This window comes from Mus musculus, chromosome 19 (assembly GCF_000001635.26).
Source record: "Mus musculus strain C57BL/6J chromosome 19, GRCm38.p6 C57BL/6J".
Classification (NCBI taxonomy): Eukaryota; Metazoa; Chordata; class Mammalia; order Rodentia; family Muridae; genus Mus; species Mus musculus.
The window spans coordinates 27,761,635-27,788,823 of NC_000085.6; the positions used below are offsets into that span (position 1 = coordinate 27,761,635).

The following is a 27,189-nucleotide window of genomic DNA, read 5'->3' on the forward strand; positions in this document are numbered from 1 at the left end:
AAGCCTCCTGACAACAATTTGAGGAGAGGAAAAACAAAACAAAACAAAACAAAACAAAACAAAACCCAAAAAAATCCAAGCCATTTCAAATGTTTGTAACAAGGAAACAAATTTATTGATTTTTAAAAGACAAGACACCATTTTTTGTTTTGAAAAACACAAGAAAGCTAGCCTGAGTTCAAGTCTGAAATATTCAGAAAAAATCCTACTAATATCTTTAGTATGTTCCAGTCATTTGTTTAAACAACACACTAAAAGTTAATATATATTTTTATAATTATAAAAGTTCCCCAGTTATTGTACAGTACACAATACAAATCGCCCACAAACTAGTATTTAGCTCCTGCCAATCTTCAGAGGACATGGTATACTAAAAGATTTAGCGTTTCTCACAAAAATCACATCAGGAAATACGTATTTACAAAATCAAATACATTATACAAAAAACCCATCACATGTTATTCGGCAAAGATGTTTTTAAATAATTAAAAAGTTTATTCAACTGTAGTCCAAAAACTGGAAAAGAACATTACATTATCTCACACATACAATCTCTACAAAAGTTACTTACCTCATTTACATTATATATTCAGTCGATTGTAAAATAAATGCTCAAATATCTCCTAGTGTTACTATGTTTGTGTGCTTGTGGGACTGAATAATGTAATCTGCCACTTACTAAGTGAATTTTAAATGATGGCACTTAAAAAAAAATACAGTATTAAAAAAAAAAAAAAACCACAATGAAAGGAGTTTTACCTAGAAGGTACGAAAGCCCTGAGTGATAGTGTAGTTACTGATTGGTAAGCGCTACAGTTAACCTAATTAAGAGTTTACCACCTCAGGCACAGTTCCCAAGCGTTCTCAAGGCACTCACTTAAGTTTCTGGAACCGACTCATTGGTCGCCACCAAAGGTCCAAATCGATGATGGAGATGAGCAGGGAAAAGAATTTGCTTTGGTACAAAAGATGCTTTTCAAACGAATACAATTTAATACCTTCCTCATTGGGTCCTATAAAATTGTGTATGTAGGATAAAGCAAGGCAACCATTTGTTCAGAAATGCTAATTTATTCAAGGAAAATTTACTTGGTCATCAAAAGTCAATCAGAGTTTTTGTAGTTTTGCTTTCCTCCCCAGAATCAACCTTCTCACAGAGGTTTGCTGTCATGATTATTGAGCTACATGAAATGATCCTTACCAAATATTTCATTACTCAGGGCTTCCAATCCCAACATCATACTTTATTTAGAAAGAAAGAAAGAAAGAAAGAAAGAAAGAAAGAAGGAAAGAAAGAAAGAAAGAAAGAAAGAGAGAAGGAAAGAAAGAAAAAATAAAAAGAACAAAGGAAAGAGGGGGAAAAGATTCAAACATCAGAACCAAATAGAAGAGACCAAACATTTCTTTTAGAACGACGACGTATCACCAATCCCTTTAAACAAAAGGAGAATCAACCCTAGGCAGTCACTTTGTAAGTGGCTTTTACTATTTAAGTAAAATTGGTAAACTAAACTCAGGTCTACTGGCACATAAAATCACTAGCAGCAATGGGCAAGGCATGCAAACTGAGAAGCATTTACAGTAACTCATCGTGAAGAGTCAAAAGGAGAGAGCTAAAGTAAAACCCTTTGAGTATTGCATGTCAACACATGAGTAATTTGCATGTTAACACATGAGTAATTTGCATGGTCTGACTTCCTCAACTGCCTAGAAAGCAACGTACGGACACTTGCACTATGCTATGGATGTTGGCAGACGCCGCGGAGTAGGTCATGCTCCTGTCTGTGCTCAGCGAGGGCAGTGTGGACGTATCTGAGCACAACACTGCTCCGTGTTCTGTCACATAGGGGAGGACCAGATCAACTGTCCAGAAATTCCCTCAAAGAAATCAGCAAATGTTGTAAGCAGAATGACATTCAGAGATAGCTGAAGCAGTAGTCACAGCATCTCCTGGCAGAAGAGCTTAGAGCAAGTGAGTGTCTTGCTCGCCACTCTGCCTCTCTATATCTTATGACAAAGTATTAATGTTCTGGAGCATAGATAAAATTATGCCCCGCATGATTTCCAAACAATATTTCATGATAGATGCAACTCCAAAGAGCCTAAGTACCTCAGAGTCCAGCTGTGTGTAGTGGAACTCACTCCTTCTAAGGCTTCATTTGTACTTTCTAAAGCTAAATAAATGAGATCTTTTGTTTTGGGAAAAAAGACAAAACATAACCCTTTATTTTATCATACCTTTTAAAGGCAAACAGGTACCTCCAGTGTGCAGAAATCAGTTACTACATAGGCCAGCATAGGCCCATGTATGCGTCCTCCTTTTCTAGAGAGTCATGTGATGCTAGAAAAGTTGATTTTATCTTCTGTAAACAGTACACTTACTTAGATGGCAGTGAATATTTGGGAATAAATCTATCCAGCCCTCTTGAAGGAAAATTAAGAGTTGTATATAAAATGCAAGTGTTCGGCATGGAGACACTTTCTTTTCCGACCCCCCCTTTAAAAAACAGTGTAATTAGACATTTGGATATAGAGGCTATTTTACTTTTTTAAGTCTAAATAAATGATCTGAAAGGCTTTCATCCCCCATTGTATATCTTACAATGCTCAAAGGGTTAATACAAGGCATTACAGCAAAGGGCTTTTCTAATACTAGAACTAAGCGCTGAATCAATGCTTCAGTCCCAGTCTTTTAAAATCACCAGACTCACAGAAATACTAGGGTTCTGTTAATGAGTTTGTTCTACCATGTACATGGAGGTTGTTGCTCTGATCCAGTCACAGCCCGATGTTGAACAACACTGCATTGACAACCTTCCTCCCCCAAACTCTGCTGTGATCCACGGAGATCAGAAAAGTCCTGATTTTAGTTTCTGGATGATCGTGATTTGTTCAAAAGAACTTGAGGAGGGGAGGTTATGACAAAGTCAGTATGTTGTCTATAACCACTGCCTTAACTCGTGTGCAAGCGTAACACGTCAAGCTTTTGACTTTCTACTATGTCCATGCAACGAGGACCATCACAGCGACACACGTGTTTTCTTTCACACAGATGTTTCAAGCACAGCATTATCTTAGACATTTTAAATAATAATATTAATGATAATAATGTGATAATAATCTTTCCAAACTGAAAATGCATTTAGCACTTGTAGAGAGTGTGTCCATGTAAAAAGGCCCAGGACCACAGCATGGGAGCTGTGCTCACTCCTGACTGACGTCTACAGCATTCTGCAAGAATGTGCTCATTCTCGCTCACCTACTACAAATTAAAGGCAGCTAATGTTGCACACTACTAACTTTAGGTATGCAGCGAGAAAACCATTTGTGTATTTTACTTCTGTTTTTAAAGTACACCATCTAAAGAGAGGTGCATGAACCGTGCTATACAGTACAAGGAAAAAAGTCACAAAAAGGAACGCAGATTTCAAAAAAGGCAGTAAGAGTCATACAGTCAAGATTTGGACGCAAGTCCCGAAGTTCTTAGTAACTTGGTAAATCCAAAGGGGAAATATAAAACTGGGCCCTGTGTTCCCAGGAGAAGTTTCACCCATTTCATCCATTGTTCACTGGTTTTGGAAGTGTAGCTCTTTTGGCTATAATTCTCAAAGTATTTGCCGATATAAAACTATACCTATGAGACTCAAGTGTATTACATGGGAATCTCCTCTGAAACGCACTGATAGCTCATGCACCTCCCTTCCCTTCTCTGTACCAGGAGTGTAGTACTTGATTCACATACATGTATTTCAAGACAGGCATTATTATAATGCCAAGAAATACCAGCAAGTCCTTAAAAAGTGTGTTGTGTCAACACGTCTACTACGAGACTGTTGGTGGCTGATATTATTTAGAAAAGCCAGTTTCAATAAATGGAAAAACAGAAACAAAATGTTAAATAACTAAGACAAATGTGATTGTTATAAATTTTGCCTGCACATAAATTACTGTTTTTGTTTTCTAATATAGTTCACAATTCAAATCCAAAATTGATGTGTGCACAATATACTACAAATAGCTAGAAGTATCATAAGCCATGGGTATTCTTTTTTGTGTATTGGTTAGAGCTATCTACACTGGTGTAAAAGGATTAATGTTCCTAAATATTTCTAAAAGTTCAGAATATTTTGGAGTCAATTTCAACCATAACAATACTTGTTAATTTCTACTCTGTCCTAATTTGGAACAAACCATGAACAACTGGAAGAAATGTTGAATTCTGGAGGGCCATTCAGTCCCTCCCTCTCATGAATCTATGTCTGTCAATTGTTAGCTGATTCCTCTCATGATACAAATATCTCCAAAATTAAATTAAATGAAACAATGATACAAATACATTTTAAAAAGTCAACCAATAAACACAGTGAAACCAGTAAATACATTTGGTCCAATACAGACATGATGTCGTCTGGGGTGACAAGGAGGGACAGGAGACTGAAAGACCTCAGGAGGGAGAGGCAAGATGAAGAGAGCTAGTTTATGATTTGAATTTTATGTGTAAACATTTTCTAACTCACAATGAAGTAGGTCCATGGTCTTTTGTAGCTTATGATGGATGATGGAGGGGAGGGGCTTGCAAATTCATTGCCTTGGGATCTTCAGTAATGAAGTAATGCTTGGATGCCAGTGAAGTCTTGTGTGTGAGTAGGTTGATCCATACAAAATCTGAATCCATTAAAATTATATGTAAGACATTTAAATTTCACTTAAGAAATGCTGTTGATTTTCAGAAGTTTGAGACAATCAGGCAATAACAGTTTCAATAGACTGTGTTTCCTGATAAGCCATTTGCTATTTTTAACTTTCCAGATTGGCACAGTCTCTTCTCCTTAACTATACCCCTCACCCAATCCAACTGGAAAGATGAAGTCTTCAGCTTAACATGGCCTCAGTAGTGATCTGTGTGTCATTTTGTGCTTTCCTTTCCATTTTTTGGCTTTATTGACTTAATTCCTTATTGACTTGCACTGATTTAATTTTATAATTACTTAAATGAAAGGCTATGCCCCATGTTGTTGCTGCTGTTGACAGCTTGAGTTAAAAGAACCTTGGCTTTTCATGCAAAGTAAAATGGGATGAGCTGTGCTCTTTAGGATCTCACCTTCTGACTGTAGCAGACTCCAGTTCCACGTGTGTGTGTGTGTGTGTGTGTGTGTGTGTGTGTGTATGTATGTGTGTGTTTGTGTGTACACAGAGACACCCAGACACACAGACAGACATTTAGACTGAAAAGATGCACTTCAATAAGTACCTGCTAATCCTGTTAACTTTCTAGAATTATAGCTAAATAAGAATGGTCTACAACACATGATCTTTATGTAACATGTTTGGATGAAAACTGCTAGTCCACACCCTTAGCAATCTGATTTGTTATAAAGTGATATTCAGCTCCAAGGATAAAACCTAGACAAGTCCACTCACAGTCCCTCAGAGAGAAACTGAAGTTTTTGTCTCTTTGTTTTGCTTAATTTCCCCTAAATTCCCCTTGAAGAACATGTGACCTGTCTTTACTTCAGGAATCTGAGCATGACAGGCACACGTTACCGAATGGATTGAAGAGTTATTCACACAAACAAAATAAACCTTACTAAACCTTAGCTCAGTTCTGTTTTAAGGCACCATGTAATAGCCGAGGTACGATGATCCCTGATGTACGTTCTCCAATGGCAATGGTCCATCCAGCCACCTATCCAAATCCTACAGAGTCGGGGTCAGCAACAGTGAGGTGTGCCAGTCACACTGCCTTCAGGTTCTGTGTAAAATTTAAATCCATGTATTTTAGAAACCAGGAAATAACAATATGCAGGTCGCTACATTCCTTGCATTCTATACATTTTCTTTTATAATAGCAGCATATTGAACTACTATTAGAAAAAAGACCTGGAATAAAAGAAAGTCATCCAAATGGAATGGTTTCCTGTATGTCCAGCTCAGTATAAGTAGCATGTACACTTAAAAAAAAAGTCAAGTCATTTTTTCAGCTGCAGTATCTAACTATAACAGCCCCACTTAACAGCAGAATGCATCTGTACAGTGGTTCCAATACAGAATCAGTAGTCTTTAAACAGAGGAATTGGTACACAAATAATAGTTAAAAGTCAATGTCTAACGGAAGCTTGCATTGTTAACGTGGTTTAATAATTATGTACACAAATTATGTACATATTAGCATAATCTCTTGCAATTCTGTCATTTATCCTGAACTGATAAATGCACAGCTCAATTTTTTTCAGAGAAAAATAGATGACCTTCCCAACCCTCTACCACTATAATAAAAACGCTCTGTATTCTCTCCATACTCCAAAATGTTATCAAAATAGTGTCTTATGGTTCTGTCCAATGAAAAGCACCTTTCAGAAGCAAATTTGATGCATCTGCTGCCAAATGGGCATGCCTCCAGTGTAAATCAAAGAAATTCATTTCTTTTGATATTTCACAGAAGTGCATCTAATTAAAAAACTTACACATAAAATCATACACCAAGACTAACAATCAACAATAAAATATTTTAAGCTACAAAATGTAAATTACTTTTTAATTATGAGAAAACAAAAACAATGACATTAAGTGTTGTATAAATCCTTCTTGACACCTGAAACTAAGGGGGGAGGGGCTCTATTATTAAAAGGCAAATAATTTGTGTTAAAAAAAAAAAGACCTGGAAAAATACATACACCCATTCCATTTCACAACTCCAAAAAGGTAATGTTCAGCACAGATAGACTTTTGACAACAGTCAACCTTCAGGCTTGTTAAAATTTCAGCTTAAGCCCAGTATCAATGGGGTTAGAGTAAGCTGGAAAACTCTGCTTTCCTGCTGTTAGACTGCAGTGTAGGTGTTGCCTGTGGCGCTGCACTGCCTGATGGTCTGTGTACTTGTGACGATGTGCTCGCTGTGTAGGGGGTTCAGGAGGCTGGGCTGCACAGCACTCTCCAGAACAGGCTGCATGCAGCCTACTGGGAACGCCTGGCTCAGCTCCGTTTTCTCCCTTTTGGCCCGAGGCTCTGAAGAATCATCCAGATCTTCATCCGTCTCACTTTCGACTTCGCTGCCTTCATCTGCACAGACAGAGACCAGCAGGAGACAAAAGAGAAACAGACGTCAGTGCACGCTGCCGTACCGGCTCAGTGCGCCAGCTCGCTCTGAGACCTCCGTGCTCCCTACGGGAGGACTCATAGGCTTTCCTCTCATGGGAATTTATATCCATCAGTGCCATAGTGAGAAATCCACAATTCTTTTAGATGTCTGGAAATTTATATATAATTTCTGTATTAAATAATGGCATAATTTGTTGCATCATAAAGGAGTCACTTGGGGGTGGGGGCACACACACAAATCTACACCGACTACGTTCTTTCCTCGATGACTTACTGCAGCTGGGCCTGTGCCATCCCAGAGGAACTACTGCAGTATGACTTGTGATATCACTATTGTATAACAATTGCTGTACAGATAGCAAACACCAAATTGAATAAATTCTTAATTCATATGCTAAGAAAAAAGCTATAATGAAGTGGTAATGTGAGATTTAAAAATGGCACAAAGGACTTGTTTCTTGGCAGGATTAATACCATAAGTAATTGCAATTCATTCCTAGAAATTAAACATATAATACATTTACTTTTACTACCAAATTTTAAAAAGCACACAAAACTTCACATTTCACTTGTAGCCTTGGGAAGCCCGAGGATTAGGGGTAAACAGAACCAGCTGAGCCCCATCAGAAAGGTGATGGCAGATGACATGTTCTGGCCTCTGCTTTCCAAACAGAAACACCATCAAAAGCATGTAGGGAGAAGTGGTGAGCAGGGCAGGCATGGGAAGAATGGAATGGAATGGCAGGGCATTTGGAAACAGCCCTGAGAAAACACTCAGAACAATGACAAGAGTTCCAGGTCTGCCTGACTCGGGTGTGGTGTCTGAGTGACAGCGATTCTTCAGGTAGACAACAAAGCAACCTGTAAGGCAAGCACTTTCTCCAGTCTCTCAGGACAGCGAGTGCAAGCCTACAGACATTTGTGCTTCCATTCCAGTCTCTCAGGACAGCGAGTGCAAGCCTACAGACATTTGTGCTTCCATTCCAGTCTCTCAGGACAGCGAGTGCAAGCCTACAGACATTTGTGCTTCCATTCCAGTCTCTCAGGACAGCGAGTGCAAGCCTACAGACATTTGTGCTTCCATTCCAGTCTCTCAGGACAGCGAGTGCAAGCCTACAGACATTTGTGCTTCCAGTCCTGTCTCTCAGGACAGCGAGTGCAAGCCTACAGACATTTGTGCTTCCAGTCCTGGATCCCACTAGAGTTTATGGAATCTGCTGTACAAAAGCTACAATGAGCGACCCATTGATTTTTCTGAGGGTTATTATTGCAATTATACAGGTTGTACCTTTGAAACAATAACATATGGGGGGAGTCTAACTTTCTAATTTTCCTGTTCGGATACTAGAAGGAAATTAAGCCAAGCACAATAATGACAGTCTCCTCACAGACTCCCAAGCCCTTCCTTGGCCTGTTTCTCCAGAGGCTCTGGTTAGAATCCATGTATCCTTTTCCACCAAACTACTGCTGATCCTGCTTTTAGCCGTGAACACCACTACTACCTCTGAGTTCTTTCTCCACTGTAAAGTTAGCTGACTACAGGGTAAGGTAAGGGGCCTTTTTCTTGTCTTGACTAAAACCTCTTGTCGAATTTTAAAATTTCACTCCAGGATTTTGGCCATGGTCAATAATTTGTTATTTATATTGAGCTTCTGTCAAGAAGTTGAAAGAAGTCTGGGACTGCACTTAAATCCAGCCTTCTGCATTCAATACAGTTCAGTGGAAGACTTGAGGACGGAGGGAAGGAACAGCAGCGTCAGGACGGACTCCACAGACAGCCACTGGTCTCACACGGGGTCTGTTTGCTACGCCCAGAGGATCAGAGCGCTGCACAGTTATGCTGTCTCCTCTCACAGGAGCTCAGTCAAAAAGCCCTTCAGAATTTTCAGTTCTTACCTTTATCCAGATTTCCGGGAGATACAGCATTTAAATCGCCAAACTGCAAAATAATAGACATTTGTGTAATAGTTACTACTTGACAGAATAAAATAGTATTCTATCAGTCTGTGGTAAAAACATCATTCCATGACTTTTTAAAAGTGTGAACCGGTGACCATTTTGATCCCTAACTACACAGGTCACACAATTTTCCAATCAAATGTGTCAAATCTGACGTTTAAAATATGTCGCAATTGAGCTGTCTTCATCTCTTTGAGAAAGGCTCACAATGTTCTTTGGCTTCCAGGCTCCGTTTTACTTTAATTTCAATTCAGCAATGAAGAATCAGGACTGACTGCCCAGGATGATGGATGTGGTGAAATAAATGTGGAAAAGCCCCAGCCAAGCAGCCTACGTAAGTAAGGTCCTCTCCCCATGCTCGGTCCAGCCGGTGAGCCAGCTGGCCCCTTCACCATTGCTGGAGCATGGTCTAGGAGTGGTGGGGCTCTCTCATCCGTGAGAGTGACAAATCTGGTGGGAGCTCACATTTACAAAAGCTGACCCTTCTCTAAATTGATACTTTGGTTTACTAAGATACCAGGGCCCCACTTTCACAAAAGGAAAGGCACTTGCTAAAAACAATGTGAAAGAGTTCTCAACATCGTGGAACAATTAATAGCCATGGGCATTGGTGTTCCTTTCTACTTTGGTTCAATAGCTTGATGATAATTTAACAGCAAGAAAGTACATTTTGAGTCTCTCTGGGGGAACAAAGATAGATACACTAAATAAAAAACTGACTAGCGGAGGTACAAAGTTAATCCAAAAGAAGCGAAGTGCGACGCAAAGCCTCTGCTTTTAGAAAAGAGTCAACGGTATTTTTTTCAAAGTAGTTATTAGAAATTCAGATTTCTCAACAGACTTAAAAAGGATGAGACAGAAATTCTACTTACATTCAGAAGTTTGCTTATAAAGAGTTCCATAATAGGAGTATATATTTCATCTACAAGGTATGTCTATAAAGTAATAAAACTGATCTTATTTTGCAAACACGCACACATTGTTTCTTTTTCCACCTAAACAAACATTATGTTCCACAGTGGCTACCTTGGGAGCATATACATTTATTTGAAGGTCTGGGTTCTGGAATATTCCTCACTGACAGTCACTTCAGAGGAAGCTTAGGCATCATTCCAGAAAGTTCCTATGACCATCTCACTTCCAATTATGAGTTGGTATTTTTATTTACTATACTTGGACGTGGACTTTCTTACTTGCTTATAAAGAGTTCCATGTTCAAATCAAATTCACCGTTGCCACAGTTCTGGATAGTTACTCCCTGTGCTTCTTAGAGCTGCAGAAGAAGAGTAAGGAGAGGCACCCCACTCCGTGGCTAGGCCGCTGGTAAGCAGCTTTCCTGGAATAAATGCACCGCTTTCCTAGGTGAGTGCTTCTAAGGGAAGAGGCCTCCAGGTCAAGTGCACTGGCTGGAGCCTCCTGCACTGGCTGGAGCCTCCTGCACTGGCTGGAGCCTCCTGCACTGGCTGGAGCCTCCTGCACTGGCTGGAGCTGGCCTCCCACTGCTTCACAGTTACAGGTTTCTGGGCAACACAATCCCAGCTACTGCACTGCTGTTCTGAAGAGGATCCTGAGCACATGGGCCAGAACCTGATGTCCATTTAAATAAAGAGCACAATATAAGTCATATATGAGTTTTCAATCACAGAATATAAAACAAGCAACAAATAGTCACAGAGATTTACTTCACCTTGGATCTTAGTTAAACATGTAGGACTATAAACAGAGAACGTTCAAAGCTGAGAGTCAGTATGTTATCTCTGACTGGCGGCACATTTGGATTTTCATTTAATAATTCTTAGAATCTAGTTCTTGAAACAAATGGACAGTTATAGCTCTAAGCACATCACTGCTTATGAAAAAAGGTCAGGACAGGCTGTGCATCCCTTGTCTGAATGCTTGGGGACACAAGGGTTTCAGATTTCAGAGACTCCAATATTAAAATACGTGCATATATATATTACAGGTTGGACCTATACAATTTATATAGCTAGCCTGATGGCAATCTTAAATAATATTTTTAATGTACCCAAATTTTGACATCACATGAAGTCAGGGTGGTTGGCTTGTAGTGTTATAGGGGCACTCAGAACCACCAAATTTTGAAATACTATTAACTTTTGGAATAAGGTGGTTCAAATTATATTGCACTTGTTAATGAAAAAAAGTTCAAAGTTGACTGTTACCAAAAACAAAGGTTTACCTGAGAAAGTTTATGTTTAACTTGAAAGTGGTTGGTTATTTATAATGCTGGAAATAAAACGCATGCAAGCACACACACACACAAGTTTTTCATGATTCCTGTGCTGAATAACGCACAGAGCAGCAGAGGCCCTGCCAAACACTATCTCTGGGATTAATGATGAAGTTCTACACACACAGCAAATGAGGACAGTACATGTGAAATGAAAGAATCCAATATAGAAGAGGAGATGTTTTAAAAGCCCATGGAGAGATATTTTCTATGCATTGACATGTGAGGACTATAGATGTCTATGTACAGGTAAATTGCAGGGGGAATGACCTTCGACCCTATCCAGTTGAGCTGGGAAAGAGTCAGAGTCAGTTCATCTGTCCCCTTTTCTGGATAAACATTTAGTGAGCACTTATCCAGGCAATGCCAGTCGGATGCTCTGGGCAATTCCTCATTCTCACGGAAGTAACTGTAAGAAGTGGCTTCTTCTATGAAGGATGGGTAGGCTAGCAGGGAAGGGAGGCCGCCAAAGGGACTCCAAGGAAGGTTTGAAGCATGGGGCTGAAGAGAAAACGGAAATCAACTGTACAGGCTTAAGATCAAAGAAGCAGTAGAAAGAACATGGGAGGTGGGGCTCAAAGAGCACAGAGGCATGGAAAGCAGGCAGATGACAAGGACCTCTATTCGGCCAATAAAGAAGCCACATAAGAGAAAGAAGCAATGCAGGTGTGGATGGAAACTAACTAGGGGACACACAAGAAAGCTCAGGGTTCTGGAAAGGCCTAGTTCCAGAAGTTTCCTATTGCAGAGAGGACTGGAGCAGAGAGGAGCCACTGCTCGTCTATGTGGCATGTACAGACTGTATTTATTGCTGGTTCAGCATATGGTGTGCTTTTTTTCCAGGAAGGTCTTGCCTCATGGGTTCTTTCTCCATACACTTCAAGAAGTCTCTCCCTGACACCCACCAAAAGTACCTCATCCCCAGGGCTCCCAGTAACTGCTCCATCATGTGCCTCTCATGGCTGTCTGCAGGAACCTGCAGTGCTGACTTCATTCATTCATTTAATGTGTGTTTTCTAACTATAATACAGGTGAGCCTGCGTGAGGACTTTGTCATCAATGCACTCCAAATCTCCATGAAGTGCTCAACATACTCAGTGAGGAATAAACACGTGCTTATCAAACATATGCACTGACTCCCTCATTTCAGCCTCACAAACCAAACCAAACCACCTCTGTGTCAAGACAGAGAAACCACGTTTTATTCTCTAGCTATGGAAGCCAGGGATTTGATTGGCCTAACATCACAGCAAATATGTGGTATCACATTAGGTCAGGCATGCCCATCTTAATGTTATGAAGGAGAAACAGATTTTGGGAGTGGGAAAGTGAGATGGATATAGAACCTTTTAGTAAGGAATATAAATATATAAATTAAGGGATTTAAAAACACTTTTGTAGAAAATGTATGGCATTCAATACATGGGAATTAAAATTCTGTCAGCCAGATGTACAGGAAATATTGTAAAGTGAGAAGCAGACTGCGTTACAGAGAAGGCATGGTATGGATGACATGCAGACTTGCTCTGTTGTTTTTGAGGAAAAAGACTTCTTTTCTGAGAAACTACTTCCTGTAAACCCTAACCAGAGAGCACAATACTGGATTCCCCTAAGAGGTCCAGAAGCCCAAGAGGATATATAATTGCTATAGCCTGTGGCCCCCTGAGGGACTGTAAGTTCACGGTGATAGCACCAATGGCTCTGAAGTGAGGGGGAAGCTCCACATGGGCAGGACACCTCTTCAGTAGGTCTCCAAGAGGCCAGGGACGAGCCTGATGGAGACCAAGCAGTTGAGAAGTAGTTCTTGCCAGGGTGCAGAGGTTTCATGTGCCTAAGAAGTTTATTAGGATCACAGAAGTGAAAACTCTCAGGGTGATGATAGGAAGTCAGTCTGGAGAACGAAGTAGAAGCTAAAATTGAGAATGTTAAGATGTATGGGCTGGAAGACCAGAACACCCTTAAACTCTTCCATCTCAATGAAGGCCTAGAGAGCAACTCTAACATTAAAGCCATATTATAAGGGATAGGATAGCCTGGTTTGTTAGCAACCCTCCTTACTCCCCCCCCCCCATGACTGTACGAGGTCTACACTGTATAACAGACACAGTCAGATGCCAAGTTGCTGGCATGTGAAAGGACTACAGGCCATATATATGGCAGAATCCACAATAAATGTTACCACACCCTCGTGAGCATTCCTACCAACCCTGATCACCAGCAGCTGATAAGACATAGAGTGATTAAAAACTCAACTGCAGAAGCCTACTCCTCTACAAGAGTCAGTTACTGCAGGGGTAGTCTACAGACTCAGGACGAAGGGGATGCTGGCCTTATAGTGTAGGCTGGTGCTGGCAGGAGTTACAACTTCACATACACCTATGTGGGAAGACATGTGGATGTATACATAGATGTATGTATTTTGCTAGTTACTGCTGACCAAGATCCTTAAGTTCTAATAGGCACCAAAATGCACATTAATTATAAAATTAATTAATTCTCATTCATTCTCTCTCTCTCTCTTTCTCTCTCATTTTGTTGTTGTTACTCTGGATCTAATTTAGTTTTGTTTTTATTTTATTTTTTAACAAATTTTTATTAATATTTTCTTCATTTACAATTCAAATGCTATCCCAAAAGTCCCTTATACCCTCCCCCCACCCTGCTTTCCAACCCACTCACTCCCACTTCCTGGCCCTGGTATTCCCCTGTATTGGGGCATATAATCTTTGCAAGACCAAGGGCCTCTCCTCCCAATGATGGCCAATTAGGCCATCCTCAGCTACATATGCAAGTAGAGACACAAGCTCTGGGAGGTGGTGGTGGGGGTACTGGTTAGTTCATATTGTTGTTCCACCTATAGGGTTGCAGACCCTTTCAGCTCCTTGGGCACATTCTCTAGCTCCTTCATTGGGGGCCCTGTGTTCCATCCAATAGCTGACTTTGAGCATCCACTTCTGTATTTGCCAGGCACTGGCATAGCCTCACAAGAGTCAGCTATATCAGGGTCCTGTCGGCAAAATCTTGCTGGCATGTGCAATAGTGTCTGGGTTTGGTGGTTGAGACAGGGTCTTCTCTCTATATAGGCCTGGCTGTCCTGGAACTTACTATTTAGAGTAGGCTGGCCTCTTACTCAGAGTCCACCTGCCTCTGCCTCCTGACTTCTAGGATTAAAGGCATGCACCAATGCACTCGTAGAACTACACGTTTCTCTTAACATGGTTTCTATTTGCTCACTTGTCCTTTTGTTCATCTTGAGAAAGGAGCTCATGTAGCCCAGCTTAGCCCTGAACTCTCTGTTTATCTGAGGTTGGCCTAGAACATCCTATTCCCTGCCTCCACATTCCAGAGTGCTAAGATCACAGATGTGCAGTCCAATGGCATTTAGTTTACATAAAGTCCATACAGACTCTCTCCCCTTACTGCTGCCATTTTATATGCACTTAGAAAGCATTTCAATCATTCCTCTTAGTTAACTTTGAATTCAAGCCTGGCTATGACTATCTAGACTTAATTATATCAATGCCCTTCCCCAACTCTGGCATTTTCTTTCTAATTGTCTTATTTCTCCATTCTATTTTGTTGGTTGTGTTTTTCAAATCACTGAATTAATTTGTCTCTGATTATCACTTTGGCTATATACCAAAGAATGCTGCTAGATTCTTTGTAATTCTATGGATTATTTGATTCAGTATTCAAAAACCGTGGGCTATTTTCCTGTCACAATACAATATTATTAATGCTTGCATTATGTGTTGTTATTTTTTCTGTTTATTTTAGTGCCCGAGTTCACTCTTGTTGACCCAAAAAGTGATGGTCTAATTATACAAATTATTGCTTGAGATAATAAGTACACAATCAATTAAAAAATCTAAATCTTAATAAAAGGCAATCTAATACAATCTTGAGCAATGCACAGAATTTCAATATTTATGAACTTATGCAAAGGGAATAGAATGGAACTAAGATCAAGTACTTACTATGTGTCAGTCTGCTTCTCTATCTACTCTGTCTACACCATACTGCTAGCAACTGGGCCTCTGGGGAGCTCTAACACTGTAGACCTCACAACATCACAGCATGGTGCTAACACAAGTGAACTTCCCAAGGTCTTTCTTTGTTGCTGCAATGGTGATGTGGCTTGGGACTTGGGAAAGAGCCTGGAGGACAAGGCTGTATCCTGCTCTTATTGTATGACTTCACCTTCAGTTCCCCTAACTTAACCCTCACAATAGTTCTAGAAATAGTCTTTAGGTTTATTTTGATGATGACAGAACTAAGACTCAAGCAAGAATAAATGTAACGTTTTAACTATGCAGTTTAAATTTAAGTGGTAAGTGGAGCAGGACAAGGAAACACAAGCTATAGACCATCGTGGCTGTATTTAAATCACAATTCTGCCATTATAAGCCAGTTACACTCATCAAGAGCCTGACTTCTCTGAATTAGACAGGGTTATCATCGCAATTAAATATGTACATTTATCAAATGGCATAGAACAGAGACAAAACCAGATTGTCTTCACACTCAGTTTCCCAACACTGTGGGTAGAACCCTAACATTTTGTTCTGTAATCTTTAGAGGATGATTTCAAGATGAATACCTCTCAGTTGAAGAGGCTGTAGGAATCCGACCTAGCCTGCTAGGCTTTGGCTTGAAGTTGCTGACCTGTACACTCTATGCAGGACTGGGGCTGGAACTAATGGTTTTACATTGATTAATAATTTTACGATGGACACAAACACCCTGAGAAGGCCGGGCCTGCACATGGACACGGCACACACATGCAGTGTTTTCAGAGAAGGCAGAACAACTAGAAACGGTGGGTGGCTCAGGTGAGTTTGGCCAATTGCTTCTTCTTCCACTCTGAGAAGTGAGGGAAGAAATATGGCCCTTTAAAGCTTCCCACACAGACGTAGGGAAACTGTTCACGAGCAGATTTAGAACTTGCGGAGCCAGTCATAGTCTTAATTTTAACACTCTGTTACTGGCTTGAATTTTGAACACTCTAGAGTTTGTAAGTCACGGGCAGCTCGGCAGTGCTTTATGTTTTGTTAACTAAGGCTAAGGTCAGGCAGTGGCAACTATCTCAGATGATTTTGATTGAGGAGAAATAGGCTTTAAACTTTGAATTTTAAGGTGTTCTGAGCATTATTTTTCTTAAATATCTACCAAATGAGAACCGTTTTGCAGTTAGCATTGGTACAGGGTTTCTCAACTGAGACAGGGGAGTTGCAGACTTACAGTAATTTCCCACTTTATTCTGCAGGAAATACTCATGTTTATTGGAACAGTACTGGGTTCTTTGGATGGTTTCTCCTATACATGTGCCTTTCTATATATTCTCTCAGAGTTGTCACTGAAACTGACAAAAAGACAAAGATTTATGTCACTTTCCTCCATACCATGGCAGTTTTCATTGCTAATGCTCTTTGAGGCTGGCCTGGGGCGGTGGCAATCTGCCTATATATCCCCACACGCTGCAGCATACTTAACATACAACTCTAACCATTCATGCTCTTTCTCCCCTGGGGATATAGTAGCACACATATCTTCACAATGTTTCAAATCTCTAAAAACCAGTCACTAGAGAGCATGTGCTTAGTGGAGTGCAAGGCAATTCAGGCCACAGCTGCTTTGGAAAGGAAACAGTTTCAAATGTAGGAATATTGACCATTGTCACCAGGCCAAAGCCACAGCAGGGAGCCCACTTGAGAGTACTGCTTTGCCTTTCCCTGTGGTATTTCCCCCAGGACTCAGGTGGAGGGTGCCCTTTGGAGCTTGGTTCCCTCCTACAGTCTACCTTTCTACAATACTGCTGTTTTCTGGAATCTCAGAATTCCCTGCCCCATGGCCCTGAGTTCCTTCTCAGGTCTATGCAAACCTCTTCAGACATGGGGGTGAAGTGTGTAGCTAACTCATTTGCGAGGTGCAGAAAAATCCTGAACGTTAGCCTGAGGGGTTCACACATGATAAGATGGGAAGAGTGAAATGGAAGACAGGTATGTAAGGGCAGAGGCTGGCTGCATCTGTGTCTCTATTTCCTGGCATGGACATTGGAAGAGATGGGACGTTAAATATAAGCCATATGTCCTTAGTTATCAAGCTAATCTGTTAAAAGTAGATGGATGGAGCAGATTTTACTTACAGTTGGTTCAAAATGTCTGAAATACTTAGACATATGATGCCCCTGGTCCTGCAAATGTTAGGTTGAGGCTGGAAGAACACGCTTTATGCAAATAAAAAACTATGTACAGAAGAGAAAGCAAGCCTGCTCTTGAACTGATTAGTTCCCACTGAGCTCATACATAATATCTAATAGCAAAGAACAGCCTTAATTTATTACAGGAGAGAAGGAGTGTAGATTGATTATAACCAGCTGTCTGAGGTTAGGGCTTTATTGCTGTGAAGAGAGACCACAACCATGGCAACTCTCATAAAGGAAAACATTTAATTGGGGTTGGCTTACAGTTCAGAAGTTTAGTCCATTATCATCACGCCAGGAAATATGGTGGCTTGTAGGCAGACAAGGTGCTGGACAAGAAGCTGAGAGTTCTACATTTGGATTCACAGCTGAGAGGAAGAGAGAGTGACACTGGGCCTGGTTTGAGCTTCTGAAACCTCAACGCCTCAGTGACACACTTCCTCCAACAAGGCCACACCCACCCCAAGACCACATCCACTCCAACAAAGCCACATATCCTAATCCACTCAAATAATGCCTCTCCCTAAGAGCCTAAGGGGACCATTTTTATTCAAACTACTACACCAGCAGTGATTACCTGCAGAGACAACGAGATTGAGGGTGTTGGAAACATGTTCTCTTCAAGATAAATATGAGTTAGATTTATAGAGCTTACACTATTTTCAGTCATGGCCCATATTCTTGTTGAGAACATCTTTCCTGACACTTTTATTGCTGTATTTTAGTAAAACAATGACATAATGTAGTTTCCTTAAGAAAATAACTTTCCTACTTTAAATCAGACACACACCTGTAATATCAGCACTGAGAGGGCTGAGGCAGGAGGATTGCAATGAACTGCAGGCTAACATGAATTACAAAGCAAGTTCCTGTCACAAAACAGAAGAAATAAACGACACAAAGACCTTTCCCACTTTGAACAATGGAGTTTACCATCGCCTTCATAACAACAAAGGACTACATACAATACAATAGACACTCCTTAGGGTCACTTGGGGTAGGTAGGCTCAGGATCATGGAGTATGGTACACACGTCAGTAGGTGGCGCTGTGATGCATAATCTGTGGCTATGTCTTTGCCTTGTGGGTGTGTCCAAGAAGCCACCAGTCAAAATCTCTAAAGGATCCAGTGACAGGCACTGCTGAAGAGGACTATGTGCTGAGGAGTCACTCAGGTCCTTAGTGACTATTTCAGTTGTTCAAGTGTTTTAAGCAATCTTGAATTTCTAGTTTTGCTTTTTTCCTCACTTGAGCAATTCAGGCTTAAACATTTAAACAAGAACCTAACACCTTGGAGAGGGTCTCTGAAATATTCTAGAAGAAGGCCCACTTGACCTGGGAACTTTATTGAGTAAATACATCTTATATATGACCCATGAGAACCAATGAGCAGTTCTGTAAGTTGGCAGACTGTCCTCTCATCACTTTGTTTAACCCTGAATGACTATTTTTCAGTACTTATTGTTGGATACTCTCTACTCCCATAGAGGAGGGGACAGAGAGGTTGTAGGTACGAGCCAGCAGGAAAGGAGAAGAAACACAGGAAGTGGGCTGAGGGCAGGGATCCTGAGGGGAGGGTTTGGACTCATAATACAATCAAAATCAAGTCTTTCTCTTGTGCTGTAATAAGCAGGCAATTTTCTCATATGCAAAGAGAAAAGAAGAGAAAGAAGCTGGAGAAAGGTAGGAAACACTGGAAGGGTTTCAAACTGCCAACCCTAGGAATCGAGTGGATGGAGGGACACAAGAAGGCTTCTTCACAAGTCCTCCAGGGTGGCAGACTCATTGTTTACTTCTAGGTCGTCTGAACTAATACAGAAAAGCAAACAGAGCTGAAATCAAACTACAGGTTCTGGAAAAAAAAAAAAAACATCATTTAGGACTGGAGTGTGTGTGGTAGAGCAGGGCAGGAAGGAGCTGAAAGGTATAATTTGTTGTTTTCTAATTCAGTTTCTAATTGCAAATTTCTTAAGTTAATACTGCATTTAGTTTGCACATTCTAAATATCTTAGAAAAATGGAAAGACAGGGTAGGAGGATGACCAAGAGACATCCATGAAAACCCAAGAAGGAAGCCCTAGAACAAAAGGATACAATGTTACCTAGTAGGGATCTGGTATACAGGCTATCAGAGAGGATGCACATGCATTTGTGTCTGGGTGGCATGTTTGGGGTATTATGTATGGTATGGATACAAGGTTAATAACATAGTCCCTATTTGGAAAATATATGCAAGCGATTTTCACGATGATAAAGCCAAGTGTGGATTACCAGCAGTGGTCACTGAGATGGAAACATTTTGTCCAGTTAGCTGTTAGCACTTGCTATTTCTCATGGGTGACTTTGACTCTGGCTGACCTTAGTGGTGACAGCTGACACCAATGAATCCTTTGCAAGGTTTGGGGTAATAATAAATGTGAACTCAGAACCCTAGCAAAGTGACAGGATATGATTTCAACTAAAATGATAGCAAGTTATGGTAAGCTCTATACAAATGACAGCATAGCTTTTGACAAGTACTCCATACATCTTTAAGTTACTGCTATACAAATAGTTTTTACTCCCTGTAAAAACCTCAACTTGTAGGCTGGAGAGATGGCTCAGTGGTTAAGAGCACCAACTGCTCTTCCAAAGGTCCTGAATTCAAATCCCAGCAACCACATAGTAGCTCACAACCATCCGTAACAAGATCTGACTGTCTCTTCTGGAGTGTCTGAAGACAGCTACAGTGTACTTACATATAATAAAGAAATAAATCTTTAAAAAAAAAAAAAAACCCAAGCGCCCCCCCCACAAAAAAAAACCAAACCTCAACGTCAACTTGTAATACAAATCCTGCTTTTACAACATGCTTTAAAGTAAGTCGGCTGTCCCTCAGGCAGAGCTCCAGTGTACACCCACTGCCGCAGGGTCCTGCTCATTGACATTGACTGCCCTTGGCTGATGTTAGGTTCCCATGCTCTGTGCTTGGCTTCTCTGAAAGGGAACCCTCTACCCACACTTACTCTAAAGACTTTCTGATGAATTCTTAACTCTTTCTCGTTGGTTTTTAGGTATTTTTTAACCCCTCCTTTTCATCCTGAATATATATTAACTTCAATGAATCTGGAAAAATATTTTCCCCAGATGGTATTATTAGGTAGGTTATTTTCCATATTTGTGTTTAGAACTAAACAATTAGAGGATCATTTTGTTTTTACTCTTAGATTTTGAATCAGGATTTTATTACTATAATACAGGCTACCCTCAAACTCACAATCCTTTGCCTCGTGCTTGAAATGCCCACACTCTAGGTGTGTGGTGCCGTGCCTCGGTCACCATTTTGTTTTTTCCTTTTCAAATGTTGGCTACTGAGAAGGTTTAAAACTAGTAATACGTGGGCATAGTCATGATAAGAATAATTACAATATAATTAATTTTAAATATACAATATAAAATGCTTATCATGGAGAATCATTTTATGAAGCAACCTGACCTGTACATGTTCAGTGAGTGTTACTAAACTATGTATTTACGATGTAAGACATACACACCACAGACTTCTGAACAGATTCTAAATAGCCACACTATTTTTAAAAGGTTTTTTTTTTTCTCAATTTGCCCTGTCAGAGTACTTTATGGTTTTTGAAATTTTCATTTACCAGGTGTAACAGGTGTGCGACAGGTGTAACTTGTCTATCATGCCCACAAGTAAAACCTCACCACTGCCAGAGAGCTTATGGGCACACTTAAAATACTTATATAAACATGTGAAAATTGCATAAATTCTGGCTGTAAATAAACTCTGTTTTCTATCATGTAGGCAAACCAAACCAAGCCAAGCCAAACCAAACCAAACCAAACCAAACCAAACCAAACCAAACAGGAGTATTTCATTTTTCATCTCAATATTATTTCCTTGAGAAAGCCTCATATGGCCTTCCCAGGCAAGAGTAACTGTCCCTTGCTTCAAGTACCTCCTAATCTTCTAAGCCCTCTCTTTGTAGCACTGAGAATGTGTAGCCATGTAGTTACAGAGTGCTCAATAAATATTTATGTAGAGGAATTTTAATCCAGCAATACGGCTGCACTGACAAGCGATCACAACCAAAGGTCTGTGTGACCTGGCTGGAATGCAGACACAGCACACACCTTTAATCCCTCTGGCTGGAATACAGACACACCATTAGTACAAACCACTAAGGTATATTAGTTTGTAGAAGGAAGCAGCCATGTATGAAAGTGACCTCTAATTGAGGTACAGACAAAGTGATGGTTAGAGAAATATTTGACAGCATAGTCAGAGATAGGATATGATCAACTCTCACGAGACAGTTCATACAGTACAGGAAGAGAAGTTATTTAAGAGAAGTTCAGTCTGAGAGAGGCTGTTAGTTGGGAGTCAGTGCAGTGGATTTGGGGTCATTTTCATGCATTTCAGTACAGGTCAGCAGAGGCCGTTGAAGCCAGAGAATAAGAAGCCAGAAGATTTAGAACCATTGCCAGAGTTATTCTGAGGCCAAACAGTGAGAAGCTGAGAGAAGCCAGTTTGAATCAGTCAGCTTGAAAGATCAGATTGTATGGAGGCTAGAATCTTCCAAGCCTAGGCCTAGGGATAGTTAGAACAGAGAAAGAAATGCTCTAGGCTCAGCCCAAGCTGTGTATTCATACAGCTTTGGTACGGCTCTCATCTCATTCCATCATCAGAGGAAATAAAAGCAACCCTTACATATGTGTCTCCATTGCAATGAAAATTCCTTGAAGACAGAGTCAAAATCCATTTTGTTTACTGTCATATCTAACTAGAACAGAGTTGTTAACTAGTGAGTCAACTAATTTTAGAGACAAAAGTCAACACAGGGAAACATGGATGGCCCCAAATTCAGTTCTTTTGACCTAAAAGTTCTGTGTTACTTAACTTTTCAGCCTTCCCATCTTCAATTATACAAACCACATAGAGAAGCATGCAGTTATCATCGTGTAAGCTTTAAAACAAAAAGTAAAAGTCCACACTTAAGAGAATAGCGTCTCACTAGAGATGGTTGCAAGCCAACAAATGGTTGCTGGGAATTGAATTCAGGACCTCTGTAAGAGCAGTTAGTGCTCTTAACCACTAAGCTATCTCTCCCACCCTCGACCCTCTCCCTCTTTCTTCCCTCTCCCCACCCCCCCTACACATACACACACACATTCATTCATTCATTGAGACAATACTCATGCAGTAGAGACTGGTTCCTTAAATTTGATATCTGGATCAGGCCGGCCTTGATTCTGTGCTCTCCCTGCCTCTATTTCCCAAGTGCCGGGGTTACTGGCATGCATGTTCCACCATGCCTAGAAGATCTTTGGAAAGAGAAATTCCAAAGGGCAAAGTGAGGGTAAGTTTAGGATAATCTATGAGAAGGACATGAGGTGGCTGGAGACCAGGGGGCGAAAGGAGTGGATGGCAGTGGGAGGTGACTTTCTGTTTCTTGACAATCCATCTCCTTTCCACAGATACAAAATAATTTTAGATAAGATAGTAGGATTAAGGCCCAAAGCCTATGCTAGCTGAATAGCCTCTGAAGTATAGTGCCATGGGGGATTCAGTGGAGAAAACTGGCCTTAGTTTGCTCTGTAGACTGAATGTTGCATTATTATAGATACTAAAAAAGGATTTTCTTACCAACTGGGTCAGGGTACAGTAAGCATATAGACCAGGATTACATTTAGAGCTCTGATTTTACAGAAGCTCTAATTTACATCTTATTGTTGCACCCATATTTTATTAATATATCTTTGCATTGTGCTGTAATTTATCTTATTCATTTGCAGCCTATTCATGTAGCTAAGAGTGTCTATTACAATGATTGTGTGCCAGTGCTGACAGTGTGTCTCCCTTGAATTCTGTAGAGCTCCTACTGGCTGCAGGCTCATGTGAAGAGGTAGCTAAGCCTTCAGCAAGATGGGCTCATACCTTTGTTCTTTAGAGACACAAGGGAAGCAAAGACCATACAGGAGAAGCCACATGGTGACAATAAGAATCACCGCTCTCATTATCTTGTTCATTCTGATAAAGATCCAGAGAACAAAATGTTAAATGCACTAAAAGACAGATCTATTCAGAAGTGTTGAGCCCTGAGGTAAGAAATCTTTCATTCCAAATGGGTATCTTGTAAGAAGATATCTATAGAGCTAAAGTAAAGATAGTTGAATTTAAGAAACATCCAAATTGTTTGGTCTATTATTTAAAAGCTACAGCATTTCTTGTTCCATCTTACATACAGCTATCCAGCATCATTTAAACATAATCATACAAAGATGTATAGATCATGAAATTGTAAAGGATGCTATTTTTAAAATGGGAAAGATGACTATTAAAAATGTTAGAAATATTGGACATTTAGGGCTAGAGCGACAGCTCAGCCATTAGGACAATGAGCTGCTCTTCCAGAGGACCTGGGTTCACTCCAGCACCCACATGGTAGCTCTCAGCTGTCTACACCACCAGCCTTAGGGCATCTGGCCTCCTATTTGGCTTCCCTGTGCACCAGGCATATACATGGGACACAGACATACACAGACAAAGCACTCATACACTTATAACAATTTTAAAAAGGACTTGTTTCACATACAGCTTACTCTAACTCAATGTAATCAAATGAGCCAGAGCTGAGTTATTTCAGCCTTTGTACTTAGTGCTAATTATATTAACCAATTCTTATTCATGTTCTTGTAAGAATCTCTGCTTTCTGACACTGAGTGTGGACAAGCCATTTTTATAATTACCTAGAAATTCTAGAAACAACGTTAGTGATCAAGAACACGGGCTTGAAAAGTCAGACCATCTGTTCAGCAAAATGTATCTAGTGTTTACTAGCTATAGAACCACTGAGCATCTCTGTCCCGGTGTTTACTGCACTAACCTTAGGTGCACACTGACAACGTAGGAAAAAGAATCACTTCATTTCAGAGGATTGTAATACATTGCTAAGTGTTTTATTATATGCAATACCTTAGAACCATGCTTGCAACACAAGATGGACTTGTCATTACCTCATCATAAGTGTCCTGAAGCAAACCCAATTCATTTCCTTCTTGAAGGCTAGGAGAGAGCCTACAAAATACGGACTTAACTCTTGATTTTTGGGGGGGAGAGGTTAGCTTTTACATAGATTTTGGTCTTCATCTCCAATCAATGGTTTTTCTCTCTTTCTTTCTTTCTTTCTTTCTTTCTTTCTTTCTTTCTTTCTTTCTTTCTTTCTTTCTTTCTTTTTAAATAGTTTTTTTTTTAAAGTCTCGTGTTTCTCAAAATTTTATTTGTTTTGTTGTTGTTTTTATTGTGGGTGCATATAATGGATCAAAACATTCCACTGACATGATAGAACCTTCAACCTTAAAATTCTGTGATTGAAACCACACACACAATCAGTCCCTTGTAGAACTGAAGCTCTTCAGGCAATCATTTAGAAGTGTAATAAAAAAACCAAACAGCCCATGAAGGCCCTCTTACCTCACCCATCACTGCTATCGGTGTCTCTCCTGTCACTTGAGCAACACGATGCTCTACTAAGTAGAACATGTACTCATCATAGAGCAGCCGGATCAGGTGAAAGGAGCCAAAGCTAGCAGCACTGCGCAAGGTTAAGTCCCGGATAACCATGGAGCTGTTCAAGAGAAAGGGCAGAGAGGAAGCCACCATTAGTGACCATGGTTATAGTTCCAGTACTTTTAAAAGCAGTTAAGTTGGGAGACTAACTGAAAGCACAGGCTTTTATAGTATAAAACCTGTGACAGATCAATTTCATTGTTGAAAGCAGTTGGCTCAACTCATTCCAATGGTGAGAGAGAGGTCCTGTTCTCTAAGACTTGACCCTGATCTTCTAGATCTAGAGCTGGGTAGGACAGACCTTTCCTCATTACTGCCATGTTTGCCCCTTCTGTTGTACTTACAGGTGGATTACAGCCGAATAGAGACAATTTTGGAAAGGTTGAAAATTCATCCCTGGTATAAGAAAAATCAACTCAAAGTGAACATTTGATTGATGATGCTTGACATTTGTCATTGCTAAATGACAATGATCCATAGAGAGGACTTTGTGCCAGGTTCCATATAAAAATACTAGCCGTTCCCTGAAGCTGTCAGTCTAATTGGAATAATGTGGCAATTACTAACTCTAATTTCTCGGTGATTTTCATTTAAATTAAGGTGATTTGCCCCACCCCCCACCCCCTAGAGCCAGGGAGTAGAGATGACTTTAAAAGGTATTAAAGTATTAAATCTTAAAGCATGAACATTTGATATATATTATAGAAATATGAGCTATATTGATAGAATAATAACAATAAACTCCTTTACATTAAAAATACAAATAAGTCCAAATAAATTGTAGCTTTACCAAAAATATACCAACTAGTAAGCTTGTTTCATACTTCAAATATATATATGGTGTCTGTGACTCACAGTAAGAATAATGTATGCATTTATGAAGTTTCATACCAGTTTTTACTTAGTTGCCTTTTTCTGAGGATTTTTTTTTTTTGGCTTATAAACTGTCATTATATTCTCAGGAGAAAGATGCAAAATGCCATAAATTAAAGCCTTATTTTATAATAACCAATTATAAAATTCCAGGCAAATAAAAGAATTACAAGTAGGCTTTACTTTAGTTTTCAGCTTCATTTTTCAACCTTTTGAAAGCACAGATTTTAAATCCGTCCATTCCTTATGTGCACTCTGGCAAGTGACAGAGCATGAGCTGAGACGTGAGGGCAGAAGCTCTGGCTTCTGATGCTGGCTCTTTGCTACTTGACTCTTAACCTCAAATAAGCAATCTCCCTGAGGTTGTTTTCTCTAGGGAAAGTGAAAGCAGGATTTTTAGTCTTAGCTAACTTACAGTTACTTCAAGGAAAAAATGAATTAAAGAATATTAAACAACTTATGAGTAAATAGAATACAACAACTATAATTTATTATAATATAGGACTGAAAGGGTTATTTATAATTTGTTTATGAAAGACTGAAGACTTATTTATTTTTTTAATCATTGTAAAAACAGAAGAAGAGGTAAAGCTATACAGCTAGCTAAACTCATTTATAGTATGCCTTAAGACAAACAAACAAGCCAGGACCTCACAATTTAGCCCAGGCTGGCCCACATCTCATTATATAGCTTGGATTGGCATCTCCATCAATCTTCTTGTCTCAGCCTCCTGTCTAGGAGGTTACAGGTGGCCTTTGTAGTCTTGCTTACAACCACATAGCCATTTTTAAGGCTTTTAAGTTGCTCTGAGTGTCAAATGAAGCAACACATAGCAGTTAGTTCCCTTTATCTACAGTTTTGATTTTCTTGCCAGCCACTGTAAATATGAAATGCAAATTCTAGAAATAATCAACAGCTTTCATCGCACAAGTCCTTCTGCGTAGAGTGATGAAGTCTGCTCTCTGGTCCCTACCACATGGGAAACAGCTCTTATTGTCCAGTAAGTCCAAGTTGTATAATGGCTCCAGAGTACAAGAACAGTGATGTCAACAAGTCAGTCTACCACATTACTGCAAAATGGCTCCTTAAAATAAGAAGCTTAAAATGGAAAACAATATTGACTGCTGAGATGGGAATGACAGTAAGAATGAATCTTCTATCTGTGCAATTGAGAGAAAGGGACGTAAATATGTACTAGGTTTGCTGTCATAATTCAAACTGCAAAGGTTATAGCCACAGC

At 40.0% G+C, this 27,189-nt stretch overlaps 1 protein-coding gene across 15 annotated transcripts in view; it reads right to left on the reverse strand.

Moving 5' to 3' along the window:
* Nucleotides 1-86: 86 nt before the first annotated feature.
* Rfx3 (regulatory factor X, 3 (influences HLA class II expression)) overlaps nucleotides 87-27,189 on the reverse strand; it is a 252,949-nt gene continuing 225,846 nt past the window's right edge. For 8 of the 15 annotated variants that reach the window (XR_003952760.1, XM_030250796.1, XM_006526784.4 and 5 more), the window contains 3 exons: nucleotides 24,980-25,133; nucleotides 8,995-9,037; nucleotides 89-7,059 (listed from right to left, as the gene is read on the reverse strand). Coding sequence is in view for 12 of the 15 variants with exons in the window: in XM_030250796.1 (XP_030106656.1) it covers nucleotides 6,821-7,059; nucleotides 8,995-9,037; nucleotides 24,980-25,133 (436 nt within the window). In the remaining 3 variants the exon portion in view is untranslated. Of the gene's footprint in view, nucleotides 7,060-8,994; nucleotides 9,038-24,979; nucleotides 25,134-27,189 lie in introns of all 15 variants that reach the window. The other 7 variants (NM_011265.3, NM_001166414.2, NM_001360357.1 and 4 more) reach the window with 3 other exon arrangements.